This window comes from Tympanuchus pallidicinctus, unplaced genomic scaffold (assembly GCF_026119805.1).
Source record: "Tympanuchus pallidicinctus isolate F22 unplaced genomic scaffold, pur_lepc_1.0 scaffold3, whole genome shotgun sequence".
NCBI lineage: Eukaryota > Metazoa > Chordata > Aves > Galliformes > Phasianidae > Tympanuchus > Tympanuchus pallidicinctus.
Genome location: NW_026294747.1, coordinates 16,290,065 through 16,301,152, shown reverse-complemented (window position 1 = coordinate 16,301,152; position 11,088 = coordinate 16,290,065). Strand labels below are relative to the sequence as shown.

At 61.6% G+C, this 11,088-nt stretch overlaps 1 protein-coding gene across 5 annotated transcripts; it reads right to left on the bottom strand.

Annotated features, from left to right (window-relative positions):
* Positions 1-10,590, bottom strand: TNKS1BP1 (tankyrase 1 binding protein 1). Of its 5 annotated transcripts, none has more exons than XM_052694593.1 (13): positions 10,520-10,590; positions 9,733-9,838; positions 9,062-9,193; positions 8,305-8,950; positions 7,462-7,534; positions 5,320-6,588; positions 2,947-4,859; positions 2,107-2,440; positions 1,752-1,884; positions 1,524-1,663; positions 1,169-1,335; positions 472-546; positions 1-337 (listed from the first exon to the last, which is right to left on the bottom strand). In XM_052694593.1, the coding sequence occupies exons 3-12, from the start codon at positions 9,144-9,146 to the stop codon at positions 489-491; spliced, it is 4,818 nt and encodes a 1,605-aa protein (XP_052550553.1). In that variant the 5' UTR covers positions 9,147-9,193; positions 9,733-9,838; positions 10,520-10,590; the 3' UTR covers positions 1-337; positions 472-488. The 5 variants fall into 5 exon arrangements, with proteins under 5 accessions (XP_052550553.1, XP_052550554.1, XP_052550552.1 ...); XM_052694594.1 differs by having other exon boundaries at positions 10,566-10,587; XM_052694592.1 differs by having other exon boundaries at positions 10,556-10,571.
* Positions 10,591-11,088: the final 498 nt, after the last annotated feature.

The following is an 11,088-nucleotide window of genomic DNA, read 5'->3' as shown; positions in this document are numbered from 1 at the left end:
ACCAACCAACAAAGTTTTATTGTCCTGTCAAGTGGCACCAAAATAATGACCTGCTGCTCTTTGTCTGGAGGGTGATAGGAGAGCAGGGGGAGGTCAGGGAAGGGAGCGGCCTTTGTGACCACCTCCAGCCCCCAGGGGACATGAGGAAGAGGGAGGACGACGAGGAAGAGGAACTCTGGGGAAATGGGAGTGGGGAGGGACAAGAGTGGGGTGGGAACCCTGCGAGCATCATACAAAGTGCATAGATGTGTGTGTGTGTCCTGCTAGAGGGAAGAGGGAGCCTGATCCTGGGGATGCCAGCCATCAGCCTCCTAGACATGTGGACAGGAGAGCGAGCCTGAAAGAGACATGGGGAAGGAGAAGGTATGGTGAGGGCCAGGGAGGAAGGCGTCAGCTCTAGGGGTGATCCAGAGCTGGAGGAACATCCCCTTGAGCCCTCATCCCAGCTGCAGCATAACTGCTGGCACTCACCCCATGAGATCAGCTCACTATTTCTTCTTTTTCAGCTTCAGCGCTTGCAGCCAGTGGGGTGGGGAGGCGTCTGACCTGCACAGATCCAAACAGGCGCTGACACCACAGTGCCAAAGCCCCCAGAAATACACCCACTGCCCCAAGGGCTTCTCCCAATGCTCTGGGGGCTCAGATCCAGATCAAGCCAAGATGATCCTCCTGGAGAGGGCTGCATTCCCCAGAGGGACCATGCAGCCCAAGAAAGGCAAGGAGAGTGCGAAGGGAACTGAGCTGCAGCTGAGTTAGCTGTGGCTTTAAGGGCTTCGGCCCAAGCACTGTTTAGGGTGGAGCAGCCCGGCTCTCCCAGGCAACAGGGCTTGGGAATGCTGGTCCCAGTAAGCCTCACTTCCAGCTCCCAGCTCCAGTCTCAAGGTCCAGCCCAGCCTCCGGCTAACTGCCAGCACCAGAAATACCAGCCTGCAGCACATGGTTCCTCGGAGCCAGCAGCTGCAGAACTTGAGCACAGCCCCCAGTACTTCCAACCATCCCACCAACATTGCATCGCTGTTCACAGTGCCTCTGAGACTTCAATTCTGCCCACTCCTTCACAACCCACAAGCACCCCAGTGTCCCCAGCATGTCCGTAGTCCTACACCAACACCCAACCTGGCATATCCACCCAGCATCATCACAACTGTTCCTTGAGCCCAGCACTCACCCTGAAGACTTCTCAGGCTTAGGGGGCAGCGCCAGGGGTTTCCCACTCAGGCCAGGGATCTTGCAGGACTTGGAGCGCTGCACATGGGGATCCTTTGTGGGGGTTGCCTTGCTGTCCACTGGCGATGCCCCTTCCTCAGCAGAGCGGTTTCGGCCCCTCAGCTTGGCCTGGGAGGTGAAGTCAGATGGGCACACAGTGCTCTCACCCCCAACCATCCTCAAATCCTTCCACTGCACCCTCTCCCTCCCTCTCCATGCTGCCTGCCTTGGACTGTCCTTCAACCTGCCTGTTCCTCCCCACCCTTTAGAAATCACGTCCCTTCCATCTGCTTGCCTGGGGTTCCAGTAGGCCCTACCTTGAGGGCAGACGTGGTAAGGCCAGGGAAGAGTGGCACCTTGACACCCTTCCCCGACGGGGACGCTCGCACCCGCCGGCTCTTGGGTTCTTCTGCTGCCTCCTCATCGGAGGATGCTGCTGCACGGGCTGGACGAGGCTCTGTGGGGGACAGCATCACTATGAGACATCTCTAAGAGAACCCCACCCCACCCCACTATCCTGTTGTCACTGTCCTGCAGGCTCTCACCTGTGGAATCCTGGAAGATCCAGCTGTCCCCCTCTGAAGTGGCCCCGGGGCGGAGAACAGGTGCCCGGTGCCTTCGTTTGCGGCCCAGGTTGGCCTTGCTGCGGTACATGGTACTGTCCAGAACCTCTGTGTCCTGCAAAGCCCAGGGGACAGCTCAGTGCCCAGCAAAGGGGAGTTTCAGGGTCCCCAGTCCATCCACCCACTCATCCATTCCACTGTTTTCTATGGATCTCTCATGGTGGCTACCTTCCTGTAGAACAGGGTGGCCTTGCATCTGCAGCCTCTGCATTCCCCTGACCATTGGGCTCCCTCAGTACAGCAGGAGGAAGTCAGAAGCTCCATCCTCCCCACTCACCTCGAGAAAGGTGAAATCCTGACCAGAGAGGTCCAGAAGTCCCTCGGGCTGCGAGACACTCGCAGAGAGCCTCTTTTCCTCCCAGCTCACCGGTCTCTTCCCATCTGGGTGGTCCGAAGGGGTCTCTTCGGTCTCTGTTTCTGGAGTCTCACCAGCAGCCTCTGGTGGCAGAGGGGCAGCAGCCAGCTCAGGCAGGTCCTGCTGCTCCATGGGGTCTGTTCTCAGCAGTGGGTCAGCTGATTCGCCCCAGGGGGACTGAGCAGCTGCAGGCTCAGCCACAGCATCATCACTCAGTGGTGGGCTGGAGTCTGAGAGATGGATGTTTTCAGGGCTTCTGGTGGGGAAGACAAGAGGACAAAGTTTGTCCAGCCCCAAATCTCTCCTAATTTCCCTCTGACAGCCCTCAGGGGAAACTAAGGCACAGGGAAGGCCAAACACTGTTCCTGTGAATGTGGGTGAGTCAGAGACAGAACTCAGGTGTCTGGGACTCTCCCTCTCCACTGCGAAAGGCCAAGTGAGATCCACACCAAGGGGGTGGCAATTCTGGGAAATTCCCCTTAAGACTGGCAGGGAATCACCCACAACATGTTAACCAGGCTGGGGCCTTCTTCAGGCCAGCAGGAGTTTTGCCTTTTTCCTCCTGGCATCCTTACATTATGGCAGCTTGTGGGAATTTATCGTTTTGGAAATCCCCAGCTCAAGTATGGCTGAAATTAGAGCGTGGGGTTCCCCAGATCTCAGTAAGATAAAGGCATGGGGCTCATTCTGCCAATTTCTCAGGAGGCCAAGGGAACACCAGCACCTCCCAGACTCTATCCCCACCAGCCATACCCTCCTTACCCATCTGCTGAACCGCCATCACCTCCCAGGCTCGGCTCCCCAGCACTGAAGTCCTGGCTCCTGGCAGCACAGCGGGCCCCAAAGGCACTGGCCCACTCTTGGTGCCTGGCCTCAGCCTCACGCAGCTTCTCGCTCCAGCCAGCTTCCTCCAGGTCCTGGCTCCAGCCTGGTTCCTCCACCTTGGCTTGCTGGGGCTGGGCAGAACTGCTCACAGGTGCCAGGCCCTCATCCCAGGCCATTTGGCCTGGCTCACCCTCATCAACTTTATCAGAAAAACCTGAGGTGCTGAAGGAGAGATCGCTGTGCCAGTCTGCCAGGGGCTGCCGGGGCTCCTGCAGGACCTCAGACCTCATTTTGTTTGCCCAGGACATCGGGCTGTCTGCTGACACTGCAGTGCTGGAGAGATCGGCCCCTCGCTCTGTCCCAATGATACCAAACTGATTTTGGTGTTCAGCTCCTCCAAGGCGCAGCTCTTCAGCCCAGTCCCTGGTGCCGCTCTCCTGCTGGTCAGTGCTCCCCCAGCTGGACTCCTGGCCTGGGCAACTGGGGGCACACAAGCCAGGCAAGTCTTCTTTTCTGACGCCAAAAGCATTAGCCAGTTCGGTTTGGCCAATGCTGCATTCCCCAGCCCAGCTCAGCCTGCTAGAACTAAATTCTCCCTTTCTGGTGTTCATAGAGTCGTAATCGCTGGCCCAGACTGACCTGCTGGGGCCAAACTCCCTGTCCTGGCTCTCCATGTTCTTGGTGATGTATTCGTCATCCCAGGCCGGTTTTTTGGATTTGAGCTCCCTGTCTTTGGTCTCCACATCCCTGGCGCTGTTCTCACTGGCTTCAGCTGGTCTGTTGGGGCTGAACTCTCTGTCCTGGCTCTCCATGTCCCTGCTGGTGTACTCACTGTGCCAGGTGGGTCTGCTGCTGGTGAACTCTCTGTCCTGGCTCTCCACATCACTGGTGCTGTGCTCTTCAGCACAGGCTGGCCTGCTGGGGCTAAACTCCCTGTCCTGGATCTCCATGTCCCTGCTGCTGTATTCGCTGGCCTCAGCCAATCTGCTGGGGCTGAATTCTCTGTCTTGGCTCTCCATGTCTTGGGTGCTGTATTCACCAGACCAGGCTGGTCTGCTGGGGCTGAACTCCCTGTCCTGGCTCTCCATGTCTCTGGTACTGTATTTGCCATCCCAAGCCGACCTGCTGGAGCAAAACTCTTTGTCCGGGGTCTCAGTTTCCCCTGTGCTGGATCTGCCAGCCCAGCCTAGAGTAAAATCCTTGTCCTTGGTCTCAGCATCCCTGCTACTGTATTTACTGGTCCAGTCCGAGGTGACCTCCCTATCCTTGATGCCTGCATCACCAGTGCCATATTCACTAGACCACACAGGTGCAGCATCCCCACTGTGAGTCTCCAGGTCCCCAGAGCCGTACTTGCCAGCCCAGCCGGGCTGCCTGGAGCTCAGCTCCTTGTCCTGCTGCTGGCCATGTCCCACGCTGTAGGGACTGCTCCATTCAGCCTTCCCGGAGCTGACCTCCTCTCTGTTGCCTGCACTGTCCAAGCCATACCCAGTGCCCCATGTGGGTTTGCTGAAGTCTTGATCCTGCAGGCAGCTTTCCCCCGGACCATGAGATTTGGGCCAGTCACTGCTGCCAAGCCTCGTATCCCCCATCAGCTCTGTCCCTTTGTAGTTGCTGCTCCAGTCCCTTTCAGCAGCACCAAAGGCTCTATCCTGCTGGTTCATATCACTGATACTGCAGCTGTTGTTCCTGCTTGAGTTGGTCCTATACTTTTGATCCTGCTCCATCTCACCAGGCCAGTCCCCCTGTCTGGCCACAGCCTTATGGCTCCAGTCAAAAGCACCGGCCTGCTGAGATCTCCCAATGCCAAATTCACTGCACAGGTCCTTCCGTGACCAGCCAAGCAAGCCCTGGAGAAAGAGAGTCAAAGAGGAGAAAGGGTTAGAGAAACACCGCAGAGGATAGTCTGAAAAGGATTGGGGAATATCCAAGGATAATCCTCTCCAAAGGGAAGTCAGGTCCCACTGCTCACCCCCCAGCCTCGTGAGCTGCCTGTACTCACAGCCACTGTGCCTGGCCAGGGTCCTTCCGACCCCGCAGCACTTTGAGCCCTCTCCAGCTCATCCCGCAGCTCCAGGTTGGCCAGCAGCCTCCGGAGGATGGCCGTGGTCCCCGACTCACCAGCCATGGTTCTCCAGTGCGCACACAGCTCCCCGCCCCACCCCAGTTCTCCCCGTAGGCACCGCACGCTCCTGCTCAGCCCCCACCCAACTCGTCAGACAGCTCTGCTGCACCGAAAGGCGCGCAACCGCACCGCTGCACGCAAGGTGCCGTTAACCCTTGGTGCCACGGAGCCTCACGCTCCCTCACCTCCTGCTCCTCGGCCTTCAGAGGGTCACGTCCTGATGTGCGGGCCCTAGGTGATGCCAGCAGCTCGGTCAGCCAACGTGGGTCGGTGTGGGCATCAGGGCCCTTTGAGGAGCCTTCATCCTGGCCCGGCCCACTGAGGCCCTGCAGGCTTGCAGGAGAGTCGCCCGCTGGCTCCCAGGAGGCGTCAGCTTCGGTGGGGGCTGGATCTGATGGGGCAGCCTTGACAGGGGGCTCAGGCTCAGCTGGGTCCAAGCTAGGCTCCACTATGTGGAGCTCGGTGCTGTTCAGCTCTGCCTCTTCTCCCTCCTCCTCTTCCGAGCTCTCAGCCTCTTGTTGAGCCACAGGGCCCCCCGGGCATGGAGCCCCCTCTGCTCCCCAGCTGACGGTCATTGCAGGGCCAGGCCCATCTGTGTTCCCGCTGTCCTCATGGGATCCAGTGGCTGCACCCTCCCTGTCTGACTCATCCTCTTCAGACAGCCCCGAGTCAGCTGCCTCCTGGATGGGGGACCTGGGTGGGGATGGCAGCCCCCTCACCCCCCGTGTGGGGAACGTCCACTCAAAGGACTGGGAAAGGCTCCAACTGGACTCGCCGCTCAGCAAGTGCTCTGCTGGCAGGTCTCCAGGCTGGGGCAGGGCACCCAGTGAACCCCCCAGCAACCCCATGTCCTGCCCTTCACTGGGAGGGGGCCGCAGCACCCCCTCTGATGAGCGTCGCAGCCCTGAGTCTCTGCTTGAGGGAGAAAGGCTGAAATCAGGACCTTCAGGAGTCCGAGAGGACACAGGGGAGTCATCGGGACCCCCAGGGGAGCCTGGAGGGCGAGAAGCTCTAGCAGGGAGCTCAGGGGGTGGGCTCGGGGGAGGTGAGGGCTCAGGCTCGGTGGCAGACTCGGGAGAGCCAGGGGGGCAGGTGGCTCTAGGGGGTAGCTGGGGTGTGCCCAATGTGGAGGGGCTGGCAGGAGTGGGGGATCCCTCGCTGGGGGTGTGTGGGGAGCCTGGGGAGCGGGAGGCACCAAGCCAAGGCTCAACCACAGATGAGGGAGCACCTGGAGCCTGGATGGAGGTGGCCAAGAGCTCCTCAGTCGGAGGCTGAGCTGGAGATTCAGGGGATTCAGGGGCCATGGTCGGGGATCCAGGGGCCAGCAGCTCTGGGGGGGCATCAGGGGAACCAGGGGCTGAGGCAGAAGGCTCAGCAGGCTGGAAAGGAGCTCCTGGAGGTGGGCAAGCAGGAGATCTTGGGGAGCCAGGAGGTCCAAGCTGGAGAGAGGAGAGCTGGAAAAAGAACAGGGAGGAGAGTCACGTCACTCAAGGGGAACCTCCCAGGCATCACCCAGCCACAGTTCTCAGCCCCTCTCTGCCAGCACAGCTCCAACGTACGGTGACAATCATAGTCCTTAGCCCCATCTCCCCTAAGCCCTGTGACAAGAGGGCACATCCTGCCAGCACCAGAGCTGCTTCCTGTGTGACGCAGCCTTGGCAGCTCCCAGAAGTTCCCATTCCAGATGCATGCCCTTCGGGGCAGGGCCAAGCAGTGCCCAGAGCCCTGCTCCTCTGCATCAGCAGCCCTGTTGGTGCCCGCCAACCATCAACGTGCAGAGACAGATATGGAGAGGAAGAACTGAATCTAGAAGAAATAAAAATACCACCACCCTAATAATCTTCTCTGCATGGGCCTGGGCACCCTCAAGACATACCAGCATCACCCTGACAAGGGTGGGCCAAACCCTGACTAGAGCTGTTAAGGGTTAATTCTCCACAGCAGTCCTGCCACCTTTAGTGTCTCTGTCATCACTCCAGAGCATGGGGAGGGGGCATGGCAGGGAAGTGGAATGGGCCCGCCTACCACATACCTGCCCGTCACCAAATCTCAGCTGGTGACTCACGGCTTCTCCCCGTCCCCACCTCGGCACCAGAACTGAAACTCAGCTTCTTGTTCCAAGAGCCCAGCCCAGCACCTGGGCACCCAATGAGGGAGATGGGGCTGCAGTGGAGTCACCCGCCTTCCCCAGAGCAGTTGGCACCCGAAGGAGAAAGGAGAGACACGCACCCCGCAGAGAGGGAGCCCCGGAGGAGACAGGAGAGCCCCGAAGGAGAGAGCCCAGGAGTGGAGCGGCCGCGACGCAGGAGGGTGCGGCGAGAACTCACGTCAGGGGGAGATGGTGGCCTCCGGAGTCCACAGGGGTCCCCGGCACAGCTCGGGCCGGCTGGGGAGGAGCTGCTGCCAGAGAAAAACAGGCAGGGGGTAAACATGGTGTGCGCCCCGTTCTTCCTCCCACAAGCATGCACATCCCAACCCCAGACCATCCGGCTCTGGCCGCAGAAGGATTTGGACGAGGACCACAATCAGCCCTTAACTCTCTGTAAGGGGCCCTCGAAACAGGCCCTGAATTATCAGGTAGGTTAGGATTGCAAAGGCAAATCAGCTACAACCCCTTTTCTGGAAAGTTTTTCATCCTTTGGAGTGCAAGTTTCTCACACTCTGGTTTAAAATAGCCCCTGCCCCGCTCCCAGAGGTGCCCAGCTTTAGGGAGCACAGCCAAGTGCTGGCTTTCAACCAGCCCATCCTGCAGCCGGGAGTCCCACAGATCTGAGGCCTCTCTGCTCTGGAGCAGACTAGTAAAAATAAAATAGACAGAGTGGGGAAAAGGGGGAACATTTCCCAGGGGCAGTAACCCCCTGTTATTCCGTGCTTGGGCAGTGGAGTGCTGTCTGGCAAGGTTCCAGCCCCAGACGGCTGCAAGCATGGAGGCAGTTCCTCAGCTGGGCCAGCCCATTCTTGTGGTTTTAATAAACCACCAGAGCTGTCGCGGGTGACCAAGCCTTCCCACGAAGGCAGCTCAAGGCACTGTTGGTTAGGAGGAACAGCAGCCTTGTGCTGGTGACCAGACCTCAGGTCCCCTCCAGCTCCATTAATTTCCATCCCTAGAACTGCCCAATAATGCCTTCCCCATGAGTCCCCATCCTTGGGATCGATCCTCTGCTCCTCACCTCGTCTCTACCATCGGGTATCTGTCACCCCCTGTCCCCAGCTCTCCCTCAGCCTGCTGGAGCAGTTGGCGGGCTTCACCAGGGGAGTCTCCATCTGCCTCCCCACTAGGGCGTCTCCGGAAGGCAGTGAAGGTCTTGGAGCCAAAGCGAGAGGAAGAATCGGGGCAAAAGGGAGAGAGGCGGGCCCGGTCAGGGCTTCCCGGACCCTCCTTGCTGTCCATTTTGGCCAGAATCTCCTCCACGGTGGTGCCTGGAAATCGCTCCATCTTGGTTGCCACAGGCACTGGCGTCACCTTAAAGGGAGCCGGACCTTTGCGGGACGGTGTCGATGGGGCCAGGGGCACCTCATCACTGGCAGCTGAGCACGAGTCTTCAGGACTCGAAACTGGTGGGCATGGGAGGCCCTTCCCGTTAGGGGTCTCAGGTGACTTGATGGTGAAAGAAGGGCGTCTGAGGGCCACCCCAGAGCCGCCCCCACTGTATGGCTGGGGTCCTGCCAGGCGGTTTATCTTCTCTGCTGAGGGCAGCTCGGGACGAGAGTGTCGCGGTGCTGGTGGAGGGTGAGGCAGGCAGGGTTTGGCAGGCACGGCCGGCTTGGGCAGCACACGGGGCTTGGGCCGGACAGGAGGCTTGGGGCGAGGACTGCCTGTGGGAGAGAGATGAGGAGAAACATGGAGAGTTGGAGAAACGCAACAGCCCCTGGAGATGTTTCACTTTGGGGTAAAAACACACGTGAACAGGTCTGGGGAGTTCTCACCTTTCTCAGGGCTTCCAGCCACCAGTCCGGCCCCCCCAGAGGCACAGGGCAACGGAGGGTGCAGGGACTGGGGCTGGGAGGCCATGGTGAAGCTGGAGCTAATGCTCAGCAGACTCAGCGTGCACTCAGCCCCTGCGGAAGAGAGAGGGGAGAACTGTCACTGAAAAACATTAGTCCACCCTGTCCTCTGGGACCCGCCGCCCCATTCACCCTCACGCCCCCAGTCTCTGCCGTAAATGCAGCATGCTGCATCGTGGTGCTGGCTTCCCACTCACTCATACCAGCATTACACACCGTGCCAACCCACTATCTCACCGCCAAGCCTCCGTTTGGCCGCACCACCCTTTGTACACTGCCCCAGCCCGCCGGCAGCACCCGGCCACAGCACACACCGTGCAGGTCCCTTGCACACCTCAGTAGACACGTGTATCCCAGCCCCATTTACCCAGGCTGGCTTCCGCATGCAGCGAGCCTCCCAAAAGGCCGTGCCAGACCCTCACCGACCCCGCGTCCAACACCTGAGCCGGCCCCCACCACCAGCTGCCCGTTGCCTCACGGAAGTCCTCAACACACCACGTCAGCCCTCACCGTCCCAGTCTGCCAGCAGCAGCCCGCTCCCACGCCCCAATCCCCAGCCCCGTCGGGCCCTACAGGGTCATCTCCCCCCTCACCTGCCCCGCAGCCGCCTCATGGCCGGGACGGGGGGCTGGAGGGGCGCGGGCCGCGATCCCCAGGCCCGGTTTGGCGTGGCCGCACGGCTCCCGTGACTCACTGGCGCTGCGGGGACAGGAAAAACTCGCTCGTGCCTCCTCCTCCTCCTCCTCGCGGCCCTGCCCTGCCTTCCCCTCGCCTCCTCCCCGCTCCCTCCCTTCCCACTCGCGGCGCGGGGTCCCCCTTTCGTTTCCCCCCCACCCCCCCCATTCGGCCCCCTCTCCCTCTGGACTCCCCGCCCCGGCCAAACAGCACCGGAGGGGGCACATCTGGAAGCCATCCCCCCCCACCCCCGCCCCTCCTCCCCCCGCCGAGGCTGTTTCCCAACCCCTTGGCAGCCCCGGGATGCTGACGAGGCCCCGCTCGGTGACGAGGCGAAGGGAAGCGGGGGGGGGTTGGGGGGGGGGGAGTGGAACGGGGCTGGAAGGGGGAAGGGAGAGAGGGGTGCCCCCTCCCCCCTTCCATCCTCCGGGGCCTGCGCGCGTTGCCACGGTAACGCAGCCCCCGCTCGAGTGGCCGGGCGGGCCTAGGCGCGCTGCCATGGCAACGGAGCCCCCCGCTCGATTTACGAGGAGGGGCCGCAGGGAGGCCGAGGCGGCCGTTGTGCACTCCGCAGCCCAAGCTTCGGCCCCGGCGAGCAGGACGGCCTCGGCCGCCTCAAGGACCCCGAGCCCCACCGCTACCCGCGTGCTCGGAAAACCCCACCCACGCGCCCGGCGCCCCTCCCCCCCGGCTCCGGTACCGTACCCCGCGGAGCGCTCCCGCCGTGACCCCGCGCCCTACCCGCGCTCACCCGCCGCCGCTGCCGCTGCATATTCATGAGCGCTGGCCTCGCCCCCCTCCCCATCGACCGCGCCCCCCACGGGCCGCGCCCACCCCACGTGGCCGAGCCACCGCCTCCGCCGACCAGCGAGAGCGGCGAACTAGAGCGGCGCCGCGTGGCACCTCCACCTACCATCGAGCTGCGGGCCGCTCGGGCCCCACGTGCGCCACTGTGAGGTTGCTAGAGGGGACCCCCGGCCTGTGGCGCCCCCGGGATGCGGCGGCCCCACAAACCCGCGCTGACCTACGTGTGGCCCTACGCTCTGGAGCGAGCAGCCAGGCCTCGCCCCTCGCCCCTCGCCCCTCTCCCCTTCCCCTGCGGCGATTGACTCGCAGCCAGGCCGCCGTGCCGGGGTCAAGCGGGAACGCTGATGGAATGGGGATTGGGGCCGCCTGCCCCCCCCCCCCCACCTGACACCCCCAGCCACGGTGCAACACTCCAGGGAGCAGAGAACATCCGCACGGCATCAGGATCGACCGCCGGGCCTCCATTA

Bases quoted from the DNA above. Each gene is read 5' to 3' on its own strand.
- TNKS1BP1 (XM_052694593.1), bottom strand. From the start codon at position 9,146: ATGGCCTCCCAGCCCCAGTCCCTGCACCCTCCGTTGCCCTGTGCCTCT. The intron at 1,885-2,106 runs GTGAGTGGGGAG...TGGGCTTTGCAG, and splicing joins AGGATTTCACCTTTCTCGAG to GACACAGAGGTTCTGGACAG. The intron at 1,336-1,523 runs GTAGGGCCTACT...TTCACCTCCCAG, and splicing joins TTACCACGTCTGCCCTCAAG to GCCAAGCTGAGGGGCCGAAA.